General features: G+C 33.1%; 1 protein-coding gene across 1 annotated transcript; it reads right to left on the bottom strand.

The window, feature by feature from the left end:
* Window positions 1–5,471: 5,471 nt before the first annotated feature.
* LOC144545919 (fatty acid amide hydrolase-like) lies at window positions 5,472–15,579 on the bottom strand. The gene is made up of 20 exons (XM_078294480.1): window positions 15,213–15,579; window positions 15,013–15,122; window positions 14,786–14,846; window positions 14,500–14,690; window positions 14,081–14,210; window positions 12,208–12,285; window positions 11,197–11,344; window positions 10,380–10,492; window positions 9,966–10,041; window positions 9,617–9,688; window positions 9,478–9,529; window positions 9,040–9,111; window positions 8,854–8,934; window positions 8,380–8,483; window positions 8,165–8,257; window positions 7,389–7,457; window positions 7,085–7,149; window positions 6,917–6,978; window positions 6,056–6,151; window positions 5,472–5,871 (listed from the first exon to the last, which is right to left on the bottom strand). Exons 1-20 carry the CDS (start codon window positions 15,310–15,312, stop codon window positions 5,809–5,811), a joined length of 1,836 nt encoding a protein of 611 aa, XP_078150606.1. The 5' UTR covers window positions 15,313–15,579; the 3' UTR covers window positions 5,472–5,808.
* Window positions 15,580–17,563: the final 1,984 nt, after the last annotated feature.

Below are 17,563 nucleotides of genomic sequence, written 5' to 3'. Positions count from 1 at the left end.
ATGTTAACACATTAGTAAGTAGTACCGTCCCTAATATGAAGTTTCAAATTAAATAAAACATAATTTTACCTTAAACGACATACCGCCATCACATGAACACATGGTATTCCGCCCATCTGAGGCTTCTGGCACTTACATTCCACCTCATGATCGTTCTTCACAATTACCTTGTACCTGCAGTCGCTAGACGTGTGTACCCATCTGCCATTCTCCATGTCAAAATTAATCTTTTCGCCATGTGAGGTCACCATAAATTCATTATGGCCGAATGCAAGCGTTGACATTTTTTTAGTCTTCTCAATGTGCTTATCCAGCTTCTTATGCACGCGAGTGGAAAAAAGCTGACCCGCTACTTGCAATTGCACAGCCGTCTCACTTCTTTGCTCAAACCAGCTAACACACTTGTAGAATGTCTCCTCAATGATTGCAGCAACTGGTAACCTACGATAATTAAAAATTACAATTAATTGAAGAAAATGTTAATAAAATATAGGAGGATTACAATATACAAACCTGCGAGAAGTTTGGAAGACATGGTTGAGCGATTCAGAACCATTGTTAGTCATTATTTCCCAACGAGATCCATCATCCATAGCTTGATACACCTTCCATGGCTTAGGCAGTTCTTCCTCGTCATTTTCATTATATTTGCCACATGTATCCAAATAAGCCAACCAAGCAGGATTTCGCCTCCCGATTGCATCAAGTCCTTCTTGCAATCTTCTTCTCTTCTTCTTTTTAACTATAACCTTGAAAAAGTGGAAGCTACCTTATCCTTAGTGTGCTTTCCAAAATTCTCAAACACATGTTGAGAGCAGTAGCGGTGAGAACACTCTCCTTTCTCCTCACACCAACCCAAATCATCTTGAATAAACACCTTTTTTATGCCCTTGTGTCGGTCAGATACCACACACATGTATCTATTTCGCCCAATTACAAACTCCCGCACCCACTTCATGAACCATCCCCAATTCTCAAAATCCTCGTTCTCTACCAGTCCAAATGCTAACGGGATTAACTGATTCTCTGCATCATATCCGGTTACAATTAACAGTTTACCCTTGTATCTGCCAGACAAGAAACAAGCATCGATACTGATGACGGGTCTGAGGTGACCTACTGCGGCAATACATGGTCCCCATGCCCATGCTGCTCTCATGAAAAAAATGATACCCTGACTTAGTGGTTGGCTTTGAAATAATTTTATATTGGGTTCCCGGATTTGACCTTTTTATTGCCTCCAACAAAGGGACAATCAGCCCATAAGACCCCTCCCAACTACCAAAGGCCCGAGCAATTGCTAACTCTCTACCACGCCATAATTTGTTGTACTTTGGAATGATGCCCTCGTACCTTTCAGCGCATAAGTCAACGACTGCCCGGATAGAAATATCAGCATTTTTTTCCAATGACAATTTTATACAGTTGGCGACCATAGCGGACGTTAACTGTGCATGATCTAACCTGGATGCCGATGCGTGACATGTGTGCTTAGCCACATTCTTCGTGATGGCCCAAGTATTACCAAAGCCTGTAGCCCTCGCAACCAACGCCCACCTGCACCGGGCGCTAACACACTTGTACCTCAACCTGGTGGTATCGCTGTGTGTATTTTTAATCTCCCTATTTTGTTTGATGTGCCAGTGGTTAATTGTATCTTTCATCTTATCCTTGTTGTCATATGTCATCCCCTCAGACAATTCATGTCTTTCTCCCTTTTATTTTACAAAAGAAACAACAAAAATTAAACAACATCAATTTAATAACAACAATTTAATAATTAAATTAAAATTAAATATAAATTAACAAACATACCTCACAAGTCGCAAAAAAAGAGCTATCGGCCTCTCCAAACCCTGATGTGTCGTGAAATTGCTCAAACGGATGTCTTTCCCCACGATCCACTATAGGCCACTTCCGTCTACCAAGCACAGGAATATCAGTATCCTCATCACTGTGATCTGATACCCCACCGTCCCCATTATCATCCCAATTAGCCTCTGCCTCCATTTCTTCAGGATCATCGTCCGTATTGTCAGCATAATAAAGCCGTTCAGGGGTTTCAGATCGCTCCCTTTCAGATTGGACTCGGCTAGAGGACGAGGATGGAATCTGAGATCGACCCCTATCAGATTGGACCCTACTAGGGCCCGCTACACATGGGGCCCGGCTAAGACCCGTTACAGATTGCTCGAGCCCCAAACCCTGAGTCAACTGCAACAATTGCCTAGTATTCTGTCTGGAGTTATGTCTAGAGTTTTGTCTGGGGTTGGCTACAACATATAACTCCAGGAACTTGAAAGTCATATTCATTGTCATTTGGACATATAACTCCCAACTGCTATCGTCTTGTACCGGTAGCTGTTGGAACCAGGTTTGATTGCCTTGGCCAATATTGATTCTTGCGATAATTATCAGTTCATAATTACGGTGGTCAATACCGAGTTGTTGGTATACTTCCCTATTTAAACCTCTAAAATCCAAATCAAGCCGAATATTGAACATTTTCGGCACTTGGTGGCTATAATAAGCGCCATTTGGTCCTTGTAATACTTCACCATCAAAATAACAAGCAATTCCAATCATAATTGGTTGAATAAACCTAATAATAAAAAATAACTAAATTAAAACAACTACAAAAAATAAATTTAAAAAAAAAAAGGATGAAAAGGAAAAAAAACGTACCTATGCAGCAGCTTCGGTGAAAATGAGGGTGTAGAATGCTCTGCAGAACTGATCTTCTATATAGGGAGAATCTGCCACGTGCGCAGATCAATAATGCGAACGGGTCAGTCCGCCGATCTGTTACGCGCACGGGTCATCCGTCCGCAGATCTGTTACGCGCACGGGTCGTCGGGAACGGGTCAGTCCGCTTATCTATTACGCGAACGGGTAGCGACCCGTTCGCAGATCTACTGTGCGAACGTGGCGGAATCTGAATTCGGAGTTAACGGATGGTATTGATTTAATTCTTATTTATTAGGGTGGTACATAAAAAAAAAAACGGGAATTTGAGTGTCTAGTAAAATAAAAGAATACTAGCATCATATCCGTATGTTGCAACGGAAACATATAATAAAATGAAGAATATTAAGTGTTTGATTTACAATTTAAAATTCAAACTTTAATGCAAGTAAAGAGATTTGATTAGAAAAATAAAACATATAGCCTGTAGAAATTACATCCCATAAGCAAAAGCCAAATGGACAAAAATATTTAGTGAAAGTGAATTCGTATTAACAAATTAGTTGCTCCATTTTGTGGCACTAATTATAATTAATGTTACTAAAATTCCTCCTTAATAAATGTTATCTATATAATTAACAATTGAAATTAAGAACAAACTTGAACATACTAATAAAAAATAATAATTTATCTTATCAAAATCAGAGAAGTAAAATTGTAAAAAGATTCACTATAGCTTAAATCGAGTAATGTATAAATTTGGAGATATCAAATAATTTGATAAGATATCAAATGCTGATAAAATATTTTTAAAAGATTTCAGCATTTGATATTCTTAAAAATAAATTGACCATTCATCATGATTCTTAAATAAGGAAATAAGAAATGAGAGATAGTTAAAGAGAAGAAATAAGAAAATGAATAAATTGATTTTCTCTTCAATTTTGTTCTCTATTCAATTTTAATTGTAACATATTGTGTGGCATATGTGTGGTGAGTATATTTCTAACTAAATTTAGACTGCACGTAAAAAAGATACATTTAATCAAAATAAGACATATTATTTGATTGGATGGCTGATATTAAATCTAAAATTTTATTTTTCAATCATAACCGTTGACGGATGAGGACATTTACGTGCATAATATAAGAATGGAGATGGAGATGGAGATGGAGATGTACAGGAGGTGATTGGGCGCGTCGTGCAGGGTTGACTACATCAAAATACACCGGATTTCATGCACCGAAGGTTTTTCGGTATATGAATGTGGTTTTCTTTATAACAGTAATTTGACTTCAGAAAGTAGCTGTAGTATAGGTTTTTCAACAATTTAAATACATAATTGATCTTTTCGATTAATTAATTTTGAAATTATTTCAAGTGATTAAACCACTAAAAATGACAATTATACTTCAAATATTATTTAATACAGGTACACATATACTGGAGAAATTTGAAAACCAGACATCAATTTTTACGCAAATAAAATATATAATAAATTAATAATAAATTAAAGAAAATTAGTTTCATATTAGATATTTTTACTTTAATTATTAGATGCATTTAAGTGATTAAAAATCATAACTGACAAATTAAGTTTCTAATAACATCTTAATCAAACAAATTATTACAAATTATTATATGTACTAAATCAGACAATTACGATAAAAATTATGCATAAAATACTTCTAAAATGCATTTAGTGTGCTGTTGTGTGTACGTTCATATTTTTAATAGATTAAGGCAGCATTTGTCATCGTTAAATAACAAAAAGTAACAAATATTTTCTAGATCATGTCTTTTACATATGCATAAATTTTTTCATGCTAAATCAAACAAACACAGTAAATATTATGCTTAAAATAACTTTAGAATGCATTTGCAATGCCTTAGAGTGTGTCAGTTGATGCTTTAAAGTAATTTAGACCAAATTTATGAACGAGACATCGCCAAAAATGATAGACAAATTCTTTTACATGTCCATAAATTTAATTGTTGTAAATCAAATAGTTACGCATAAATATTATGCATAAGATATTCTTAAATGTATTTACAGTGCGTTTGTATGTGTATGTTCATGTTTTTAAACAATTAAGGTAACATTTGTGATCGTTAAATCCTAAAAAAAAACTTACATGTAGTTTCTAGCTTAATTATGTCTATTAATTGTGTATAGATATATTTGTGCTAAATAAAACAAATACAACAAATATTATGTCAAAAAACAATCTAGAAAATATTTTCAGTGTGTTTATGTGTGTCTGTTGATATTTTAATCAATGGAGGTCATATATATATATATATGAATGAAACATTACCAAAACAGTCAGATATAGTAACTTATTGTCTTTTACATGTGCATCTTTGTTTGTTGTAAATCCAACAATTTCAACAAATATAATGCATAAAATTATTCTAAAACGCAATGACGGTGTGGATGTGTGTGGATGTGTGTGGATGTTTATATATATTTTTTTATTAAGTAAGGCCTCATTTATATATGTTCGTACAATAATAAAAATTAGTAGAGATACTTGAACTTGCGCTTTAAATGTGCATAAATTTATTATTATAAACTTGCTAAATTTAAAAAAGTAAACATGTTAAAAGTTTTTTTAATTAATTTAGACCAATTTAAGAATCTAACATCACCATTCACCAATGCTTCATGTAAACTTTAATATCTGTTTTTGTATTTTTTTTTTTTTTTTTTTTTTTGCACGGGCCTTAATTTATTCGTGCTAAATAGAACAATACAAAAGAATTTGAAGTGGACGTACATATATAAAAAGCAACAAATTTCATATAATAAATAGATAGTATTGTAAGATGCTTCTATTGCAATAATAATCCATCTATTACATTTTCCCCTATCTTCTGACATGTCAGAGGAAGTTGCAAACCTCATATTGAAATTTAAACAGTAAAAGATCAAAAACTTGAATTTTGCAATATGATACACATACATGCACACATACTTCTAGTCTCACCAACAATTAAAAGATTTCAAGCTGATAAGCTGTCAGGCACATTTTCTAAAATGTACCAGGAAAAATAAATGCTTTCAATTAAAGAATAATATCTTCTTAAATAATATAATTGGCCTCCTGATAAAAATGAACCTAATTCTTTTTGAGAAGGTCGTAGAAGACCCTTGGTTTTGTATAGCTTTTGCTGATCACAGCCTGCAATAAAAAAAAAAGTTTCAAATGGTTTAAAACAGTTTTCTAAATTTTTGTATTCTATCTTACTCTTGACGTCTGCAGCACAACCTTACAAGAACTTGCTTTAGTATTTAAATCAACGATCCATTTTTGTGGGCTTTATTCAGATTTAGTAAGAAAATATAAATATGACAACAAATTATACCTGCATTGCGTATGCCAGATGTAATAAGGTGGCCTCAGACCAAGGTCTTCCAATGAATTGAAGGCCAATTGGCAAGCCTCCTTGGTCATAACCAACCTATAAACAATTCCAGATATGTATGAGACTACTATTGATGGGGATGCTGTATAGCATCTCGGCTAGACATGAGGTATGTACTATGCATAGTGCATATTGGTTCATACTATAGATCAATATTTTCATTTTTAAAATGCAAACAATCGATCTATTCAACATTTTTTCCATATGAAAATGTACTTGTAAGCCAAATTTTACAATTTAAAAAAAAAATCACTTGATCTAAAGATTCTAGACTATTAAAAAAAGTAATGATTTTCTACTTATCTAAAAAAAATAGTAGAAAATTGTAAAAAATATAAAATTTAGTCTGCAAGTATATTTTTCATATGAAGATAACGTTGAACGGTTAAGATTGATTGTTTGGACTCTAAGAACAGAGATATTGATCCATAGTACGGACCAATTGGCATTATGCATAGTACCATAGGCCATAGCCTTATCTGAGATAACAGGATACACTAATACAGTTTGAATAAATTTTGGTAATCAGCTTTGTACTGAAATCTGAAGAATTTTGTTTTACCTAGGTTATATTTAGTGTGCCATCATTGCACAATTTACTGCATTTTGGCAAATTTGCGAATAGTGTAGACAACCTGAAACTTAATACCACTTGATCCCTGTTTTATTTTTTTTTGCACTTTCTTTATTATCTATTTATCTGTTTATTTATTTATTCATAATTTTTTTTAAAATTCCTTAATTTAGGTCATTTAAGAGCAAGGCAATAAAGGTAATGTTTCTAATCAAAAAAATATTTACCATTACTGTAATAGCAGGTAAGCCAAGAAAATTCCCTGCTATGGAGAACCTCACCAATGCAGCTGAAATGAATGTGTTACATATCAAACTAGCATCATGGTTGCATTAGATGTTCATTCAGATTATGATTTGACAATAATTATATCTAATTGTATAAAAGAAAGTTACCCCCGTTGATGTAGTCAAGCTCGCCGCTTTCCAAAGCATCGTTTTGTAATGGATATGCCGTTACCCTGTTAAATAGATGCTCATAATATGACAGAGATTTTTCCAAGTGTCAGTTGCTCACAAGTTCATATGAACTGGTCTACGATGTCTTTCTTGTATAATTTGACAATATAATTTACTGCCCATAAACAAATTTTAACCTGGATTTTTGTGGAATGCAAAAGGCATTATTATAAGCTTTCAAATTCATCTGTGAAAAGAAATTCGAAAAATGTTTCAGTCAGTTACTGAAAAGAAATATTACCCAGTTGTTGGGGTGACTATCACATCTGCCATTTTGAAGATCTCGTTGTGGAAGTACATTTGACGGTTCCTATGTTTGCAGTTCAATAAATTTAGTATGCACTGATAATATATGCATCCCAAAATAATGACATTTTTGAAATAATAGTTAAAAATTTTGAATTTCTTCATGGACTATTGGACTGGATGGTATCTTCAGGTTCAAGACTTGTATTGTAATATACCAGTGTGTTGTAAGTCCTCCCAGATACAAAATTTATGCTTTTTTTAATTTGAAGATCAGTGTGTTATAAATTATTAGCCTAAGTTAACCCTTGATTTATTGATTATAAGTTGTGCAAACATGATGTCAATCCAATCTGGTCTGGTGCAACAGAGAAATTGAACCTCAAACAAGCCTAGGAGAGACAGGAATTAAGCCAAATGAAGGAAATTAAAATGTTTGAAAAAAGAATGAATTGCTCTGGTACAATTACCATACCAGGTGGTACCTATAAGTGGGTTTATAACTCTCACTCAGCTGCATAATTGGAAATATAGCAATACTGTGGTGAACAATTTGTGCTGTGCAACTAGAACCACACAAATGCAAATTCTTATATTAGATATCATGTGAACTGGACGGTTTCAATCACATGCCATACTGTTTGCCACAGTTGTGCTGGCATACTACCAATTATGGAAGCAGGTACAAACCTCAGGCTTATACTTTGGGCAATATGGCTAATAATAGTATCTAATATTTTGATGCTTAATTGTGATAAAAAGTTGCATTACCTAATTCTTTGAGCATTGAGATAGTCTAGGCTGTTAAATGAACCATAAACACTAAGTGCCACTCGTGTATCCCAACCAATCTCTGAGTTGTTTCTTTTGAACGTGACATGAAAAAATGGGCCCCATGTCAGATATAATATTATCAACAAAAATTGTTTATATATCATGAAGTAATAATATCCATCAAATTTGGATGCACTCAAATAAATGCTTACGTATTCTCAAGATGTTTATATAATGAGGCTGTGCACTCGGACCCAATTGTCACATAATGAGCCAGTCGCATCTCTTCTATCTCAGGTACAGTAACATTCACCGTCTTACAAAAAAAAAGATAAAAAGGCATCCCATTATTAAACATCTTCTTATAAGCATAAAGCGAAGAAACCAGGGTTGATAATACAAATATACAATACAATACTGATTCTCTTCCCATTGCCATACAGGGCATAGGGTACAATACCATTTTTATTAAAATATACATATTTTTTTATGTAATTATGCTTGACTGTATTTTTTTTTTTACTTTCTGTTAACTTCTCCTCCATTAACTCTTTTAATTTTTCTACATATATAAATAGTTCAATGAACACCTGAGAAAGAAGGATCTCAAGCCTACATCATAAGGAGAGAGATAGTTTGAGAAAACAACTTAATTTTTACAAATTATGATCAATAAGAGTTTTTACCTTCCAACCATAGTGTTTATCAAGTAACTTAAGTGCTTGGTTGCAAGAATTTCTGATGTCCTCCGTGCAATCATTGAACCACTGTATTTTCCAAATTCAAAGCATCAACAAGCTAAACTTATGCAATGTATTTGAAGAAATTAAAAGAGCAGATTATGAAAACTAGTGTCTCAAGTACAATTGTACCTTTTCAGATTTGGCAAGCTTGATGGTGTTCATTGTATGCGTGGTTGCTAGAAGTGGGAAATTCAACTCCGGCTGGGGTAAAAATAAAGGCGAAGGAACTGATGGTAAGTGATAATAACATACCAAAAATTCAATTTTTTGTATTCCTTAATTTGAAGTAGTAGATGAAATGCACTGTACCGGATCTCACTGGTACAATGACATGTAAACCTTTGTTTTGTTCCCATATATTGAAATCTTCATTTAGACTCAATAAAGAAGTTCAACAAGAACGGAAACGAAAAACCGAGCTAAGGTTAAACCCAATTCCGGCGTATTTGTATTTCTTGAGATGAGATAAATTTAGAATTAACTACTGGCATGTAGTAAGAGTCAAGTCTGATAATAACTTTTCAGGGGGAAATTTGGAGATAGTTAATTTCATCACTATATATATACCTGGGAATATATAGTTTGGCCTTCGAGAGGCTGGTTGCAAATTGCCGCATAGCTACAAAACCAAAATAATAATATCTGATCACATGCCAAATCATAATATAGCTTGATTGAAACAATAGATAGTAAGAGAATTACTAACGTGATGAGAGCATCCTCAACCGTAGCAGCTAATATTCCTGGCATCCCAACCGTCCAATTCAATGGAAGCACTCTGCAATAGAAATAGTAGATCACTTCATTAATTTGTAGTGTAATAATGATTTCTGTACCGTAATTTGAAGCAATATCGTTTAAAAGAGTAAAGCTATATTGGTTTTACTGAGCGGCTAGCTGTTGTTAATGAATAAAAAAAAAGGTGAAGTCACATCCTTGTAAGCAAATATTTATTGAGAAACACTGGAAACATTTTGCATCTATTTTCTAACTAAAATTGATTATCTTGCGAGGAAATATCATCCCTTAATTTCAGAAGATAAAATTAAACTTACCCAGAATTAGAGAGGCGTCCTGAGGTTGGCTTGAAACCAACTACACCGCACAAGGCAGCAGGCATCCGTACCGAACCTAAAAAAAACATTGTTAGTAGAATACTAAGATATTATCATCTAACTTCCGTTATCACACATTCACACTGTTCCATTAATTATTCAAGTCAATTGTAACCATGTTATGATGTTAAGCATAATTATTTTTTACAATCCACCGCGGTTGATTTACAAAAGGAAGTTTTTGAAATTTACTCGACAGCCAACACAAATCTCAAGTTGCACGGAGTAGGTTACGGAATTTGAAACCATTTAAGTCAGGCAGACCTATCTGATTAGGTAAAAATTTGCAACCTTTTTATTTTCTAATTCTTCTGTTTTTTATTAAAAGAAATTAGAGAAGTAAACTATTAGTACCCCCTCCATCAACACCAAGTGCGACAGGGCACAACCCAGCACAGACGACCGCAGCGGATCCACTTGAGGAGCCTCCCGATACCCTGTTGATGTTGTATGGATTTCTTGTGGACCTGAAAAAATAATTAACATTAATTATAAGCTAAAACCACTTTACAGAGAATTAGAGACCCATTTTCTAGCTGTTTGCATTGCTATGTTAAGCCCATTTAGGTCTGTAATTCCCCGAAATAAGGGAAAAAGGAAAATAGTATTAAATGCATATCTTAAAAGGAACATGGGGAGCTCTTATTAGCCGTCAAAACAGAACACCGCCACTATAAATATTATTATTATTATTATTATTTTTCTAATGTACTTAAGAAATGGGTAACTTTTCACCATGTATGAAGTAAACTCTGCTAAAAAATAAGGTACTACTGCAAATTAATGAGCAGTATTTCAATGCACAGGCTGGAAAAATTACTATTTTATTAGATTGAAAAGTAGAAAATGCTTTCATGGCATCCTTTTGTTGTTTGGCATAAAATTACAGTACTGAAAAATCGATAATAAGTAGTTAACAATTTAATGTAGGTTAAAGCAATGAGTTTGGGATGAGTTCTACTCTACCTAACAAATTAACAAATTCATCAAATCCAGGTGAAAAAAAAAAAAAAAAAAAACTGATAATATATTACAAGGGTCATCTAAAACTCATATTATTACAATCAGTTTGGTGACGCTTATTTATTGTGACAACTAATTAAATCATTTCTTTGACAATACATAATAGGACCCATAACACAAAGAAACAAAAAAAAAAGTGAGAGGATACCCATAATGAGGGTTAATGCCACTGGTCCCAGCGCCTAGTTCGTGCATATTTGTTTTGCCAACAAGAATTGCTCCACATGCTCTCAGTTGTCTCACACAAGCGGCATCTTCTTTGCATCCTCTCAGCTTGGGCAGCCACTTTGTACCACCTAATAAAAGAAAGGGGCCGGGGTTTCATATCTTGTTAGCTTATATATATATAGCTACCAGCCTACCATGGTACCACCTAACATAGGGTCCGGATCCCCTAAAGTAACCCAATCTTTGGGTTTGGATCTAAACCGTCCGATTCGAATCCGTTGTTTGAGATGTGTGCCCTCCATTTCAGATTAATTATCATGGATTCGAATCGGACGGTCTAGATTTAAAACCCAAAGATTGGGTTACTTCACTGAATCTGAACTCCCTAACAAAAAGGTGTTTCGTGTTATATTAGCTACAGACATGGGCGTGTGTGGTATTTAAACCGGGCTATTTGGGCAGCAATATTGAAAGATTAAAATATAGATGAATTATGAAAGTGAAAATGAGTTTTCTCCAAAATAAAATATGAACTGCAATTAATGCCATGCCCGTTGAACTATGAGGTAAATTTGAACTGAATTCGACTTGAACTATGACCCTTTTGTAAATGAAAGAGAACACATTACAGTGCTGAATGGAAACTACATGTAGAGGTCAAGTCATCTAACTAATTAATATTTACAAAGAATTGTCTTTTTCGAATTTCAAACTTATGACCTCTGACATGAAAAACATTACATTTGTCACTAGACTAAAAGGTGGTTCTCACATGTACTACATACAATTTATTAAGATAAAAATTTGAGGCGTCATAATTTTGAAATCTAACCTCCATATATCCCATAGTACTGAAGAAACATATAATAATAGTAATTGGCAATGTTAAGCAGGTTAGGTCAGATCCTATTTTTTGTGAGCAATTAATGTTTTCTAAGTATTTAGTAAAAAAAAATTTACAAGGATTATGAGGATTAATATATGTCCATACCGGTAGTTGGGTATGGCTTGCAATCAATCTCATCTTTTATGGCGACCAATACTCCATCCAAGGCAGAAATTGGAGTTCCTGACATATTATAATCAATTAATCATACATAACATAATCAAAATATGAAAATAATCTAGTAGAAAAAGATAGAGAAAACAGTTAAAAGAGCCTAGAACAGGAAATGAAGGACCACGGCAGAGGACAATCTGGCAGCTAGCCTACAGACAGGACACTAAATTTCATTGATAGCATTAAAGAATACATGAGATGAGATATTGAGATGGTACATATAAAGCAAGTGTCAATTAGGAATCCCAAATCCCAATATAAACTTGGTTAATTCATAACATGATCGTATGAAATTAAATTGAGTTCAGGAAGCTTAGATCTGTTGAACCAAATAACTCTAAATTAATCGACTTGTTTAGTTCAGTTTGGAGGTTCATCCCAATTCCTGTTGACAATCATTAGAATAGTCGAATGGGAAAATATCGTACTATTCCGCCGAATATCATTGTCAAGTGCGAAAAGAGTGCAGAATAGCACTAAAATAGGATAATTAACTTAACTATTCTAGGAAGTGAGTTGAAAATTTGGTTATGCGTGGAATAGTGATCCATATTGTTTTATAATGTTTAGTAATTATCAATCATCATCACCACCAGTATCATCATCATTATAATCATTATAATTAATTAGATTATTTTTATTTTATATTTATTAGTAGTATCATTTTGATTGTTATTATTATATTATTATTTTTTATTATTATTATCATCATCATCATCATCATTAATTGGGTTATATATGGTACTATGTAAAGTAAAATTGCCCGGTATTTTGTTCTCAAATCTCAATTTTTTAAATTCAAACCACCAGTATGGTTCGCTCATGATCTATATATTAAATTCTTATCGAGGAGGTCAAATTTATATACTTTATAGGTAGCGAGAAATTTTATTTATCTAAAAAGTTACAGAGAATCTAATAGTAATTTTTTTTTCTATCTAAAAGAATCTTAAATAAAAACACAAAATTTGATCTCTGAAAATATTTTCATATGTAGATCACATTGAGAGTTTAATTGGATTGTCATTTCATTTTGAAAATTGAGATTTGAGCACAAAGTATCGGAAATTTTTTAGCAAAACTGCTGTTGTTGTTGTTGGTATATCCATTCCACAGTTTCAACAATATTATATCAAAAAAAAAAAAAAATTCAGTCTTCTGAATTATGATGCAAGAATAGTATTATATTAACTCCTATTTGAATTTTTTTTTTTAGTAATGTATATATATTTGAAGGCACTTTCCAGTCTTGCTCGAGTATCCGAGTGATGATAAAAAGTTGAAATTAATTATACTGTCATAATCAAACTCAATTGCCGTATCAGCAAAAGTGGGAATAAGTTATGCTAATATGTATTTTCCTTATCTGCTGCAAGGCATGATTAAATTAGGAATGAAACTAGTTGTGGTAAATTGAAACATACAAGGAAACCAACTAATTTTGTGAACGCAGTCACTGTCAAAGAATTATTTTGGCCAGCCGTAGTTAAATGCTCATGAATGTCACATCTTATATCCGAAAGTTTGGGCTATGCATAAATGTATGATAAATTCTTACTTACTAGCTAAGAGTCATGCATGTGCATTGTGCATGCTCTTACCAAATTATTACTTAATTACTATCTAAAACACACGAGTTCGTATCCTATTACCAAATTATCTAATATTTCAACTGGTGAAAATAATAGAATGGTTTCCAAGAGGCTGTCAGTTCAGACATCTGTTAAGTACAAATGTTAATGGGGGAAGCATTCACCATTAACATTTAATACTAATAAAAAGATGTGCAAAATTTGTTTGGTACCTTGTTGAAACCTAAGAGATGATTCTTCAGCCTGCTTGATGATATTGCCAGCATCATAATTAATGAAAAATGCCATGTTTAGATTTGGTCCCGAACACTCCTTCACCGCCATTAAAAATCGCTGTGCAACCTTAAAACATATTGGAAAACAATCAATCATTTTACAAACATTCTGTACATTGATACTATATATTTTTGGTAGGAACCACACAATTACAGAAAAAAAAAAAATTAGTGATCTCCATCATTTCGTAGTCAAGTATAGATTACACAAACATCCTCTGTTTTTCAACACATTGAAATTCTGCATGGATCATGTTTCATTCATTACCAGCAAAATAGCAGGTATTCCAGTAAGAATCAAGTATATGAATAAAATTATATAAAAGAGAGTAATATATATATATATATCTGAGTACCATAAGAGGGGTTGTTTCTCCTGTGACATAGGCTCTATGAAAATCTCGGATTGTCCATCTCTTGAAACCTGAACATAACTCACCAGTCAGCATTGATTCGAGTGTAGCTGGGAGGCAATTCATTGCCTCTGTTACTCGCTCAACTGGAGATAACTCAGGCTTCGTCAGACTAACATTCTGCTCTGGAATATCTGCACTCAACATTAAATTCATTTTAAATTTTTAAGAATGATCAATGTTTATTTGAAATAAAATTGGAATTGGCTTCAAATGTAGAGAATTCGACCTTCCCACATGTGTGCGGAGGTGAAGACAGGTGACTCTGGTATTTCAGCAAATGAGACCAGCTGTAGTAAGCAAAGAATTTTAGCATTGAAATTAAAATAATATAAAAATGAAAATTCTGTTTGTAACCACCTTGAATAACGATAATTGGTTTCCTCAATTATATATATGTGTGTGTGTACATGATCATGATCACATAATTAATAAATTATGAAGAAATTACTATACCTTATGGATAAGATTATCTTTCTTGAGCATGTAAACCACTATAGGACCAATTATCCATGACTCTAAAATCCATACAAAAATCTTCACCAGAAGCCCAGCCACACGAGGAGCTATATATCAAATTTATCATTGAGATATCCGATCAATAACCTCAAACATTAATTCCCAAATTTAATTAATTTGATGAACAATTTGATTACCTTTAACGTCAGGATGGATGTAGAATTCATCACTATCAGCACCAAGGTTCACTTGAGGAGCCGGTTTGTACACCTTTCCAGTTGCTTTGAAGAAACCCATCAGGAAAAAGAATAAAATTTTCCTAGCTTGGTTGAAATTATATATATTGATGAAATGGTTTCTGGGTGTCGTTTTTATATAGGAGGTTTTGGAGAGTGGGAAAGATTGATACAGTGAGGGAGGGGAGAGAGTGTGTAATTAATGCAAGAAATTGGATACTTGTGAGAGAGGTTGGAGTAGAGTAGGAAGAAAAGACTAAAGAGTAAAAGAGAAGAAGATAGAAATCCAAATGAGAGAATTGAAAGACAGGGAAGGATTAGTTGGGAATCGTTTCTTGTTAACTATAGTTTTCTACTTTTCTTGTGGTGGCTGGTGGGGTCGGGATCGAAGAAGGTAGTTGGTTACTTGGTTTGGTTTATTTCTTGGTTTGGTTTATTTCGAAGAGACAAGTAATAGCTAATAGTAATAGGTAAGGGTCAATCATCCGGTAAAGATTTTAAAATACTAGTTTCAACTTCATGCAGCGCACAGACCATCTGCAGCTCGATCTGTTTTGATTCTTTGCATGGTAAGTGTGTTGTATGAAGCCCAAACAGCTCTGTTAGAATTTTTACCATAATCATCGCACTTGTTTATCGCCTAGGGCCCGTTTGGCATTTGCCTATTTTTTTTCAATTTAGTAATTTATATATTAACACTTATATTTTCAAGCTTGAAATGGGTTTTCTGTGTTGGGTTAAATATTTTGAACCTCAAATAATGAATCAGTTCCAAACATTTGTTTTTTGAAGAGTGGATCGATCACTTTATTTATTTAAAGCTATATCTAAACGGTGCATCTTTTGCATCTAAGGTCTGTAATTAAACTTTCTTTTTTAGTATTAATATATCTGTTGACATTATTTCGCCATTAACCTTAAAAAAAAAAAAGAGTAAATCACTTGCTAGTATATTATTAGATAATTTCGATCATAATTTATATCAATCTAAATATAATTTATTTGTCAATTTGAAAATTAAATTCATGGATTTTTTTAAGACGTATAGATAATCTATCAATATTTCTTTATGCAAATTGAGTAAACTTTTATAATGCTCATTTGTCTTAATTGGATGGCTCCTGTAGTCATATCTCACGTTTCTCTCTGCTAGTTATATATATATAGTACGGCTAACGCGCTTCCTCTAGCATATGGGCCGAAATGCTTCCGGTGGAAAGTTGAAATTTCAAAATCCAAAAAGTCGATCTGAACCGTTCATCTTCTTCTCCAATTAATATCTGCTTGGAGACCAAATTTTACATTTTTCTGAAATTTTTTACTATTTATTAAGTCATTTTGAAAATCGCTGATCCAACGGTCGCTTCTGATTTTTACTGTTTGGTAAGCCACCGTTGGATCAGCAATTTTCAAAGTGGCTTAATAAATAGTAAAAAATTTCAGAAAAATGTAAAATTTGGTCTCCAAGCAGATATTAATATGGAGAATAAGATGAACGGTTCGGATCGACCGTTTGGATTTTGAAAACTCGAATATTGAGCCGTAGCATAGAGGCCACTATGCTATCCATAGCACCCCTAACTCCATATTAATATGTGTTTGGGGACCAAATTTTACATTTTTTGGAATTTTTTTACTATTTCTTTAGATTTATTGAAAATCGCTGTTTTCAGCAAATCTGGACCATAAAAAAACAGCGATTTTCAATAAATCTAAAAAAATATTAAAAAAATTCCAAAAAATGTAAAATTTGATCTCCAAACACATATTAATATGGAGAACAAGATGAATGGTTCGGATCGACCGTTAGGATTTTAAAAATTAGAAATCCGAGCCATTGCATGAAGGGGCTCTATGCTATGCATAGCATGCTAGCATATTCATATATATATATATATGCGTGTGATTGTCTGAGCACTGAGGTGCAACGTAATCCTTTAAATAATATAACTCTTTTGTATTTGTATGTACGAGTAACTGTGCGACAAATTTTGCATTTATCATTATACACGTCTTCCATATTTTGAACAATAAATAGACGTATTTGTGTCCACATTTTACACAACAAAATATTTCGTAAAATATATTTTCTAATTTGAAATAAAAAAAAAATTATTCAGACGATCCATTCTAGTTTTAAATAAATATTATTACGGGAGAATTTTATATATGAGAAAAGGTATCATCCCCCCACCTTCAGTCCCCCGATAATTCCCGCCGACTTTTTCACGCGGTTTCAATATTTTTAACGGTCCATCTCAAACTGCTTATTTAAAGCTTTTCCAATTCCTCTCTGTTCACTTTCACCTCTC

This window comes from Carex rostrata, chromosome 2 (genome assembly GCF_964058835.1).
Source record: "Carex rostrata chromosome 2, lpCarRost1.2, whole genome shotgun sequence".
Classification (NCBI taxonomy): domain Eukaryota; kingdom Viridiplantae; phylum Streptophyta; class Magnoliopsida; order Poales; family Cyperaceae; genus Carex; species Carex rostrata.
Note: the sequence above shows the minus strand (reverse complement) of the source record. Positions and strands in the feature narration are given on the sequence as shown.

What these genes read in the sequence shown, in the direction of transcription:
- LOC144545919 (XM_078294480.1), bottom strand. Translation starts at nt 15,312, where the DNA reads ATGGGTTTCTTCAAAGCAACTGGAAAGGTGTACAAACCGGCTCCTCAA. An exon ending in ATAAACACTATGGTTGGAAG is followed by an intron (nt 8,484 to 8,853) that starts GTAAAAACTCTT and finishes TTTTTTTGTAAG; the next exon opens with ACGGTGAATGTTACTGTACC. An exon ending in GCTTGACTACATCAACGGGG is followed by an intron (nt 6,979 to 7,084) that starts GTAACTTTCTTT and finishes CATTCATTTCAG; the next exon opens with CTGCATTGGTGAGGTTCTCC.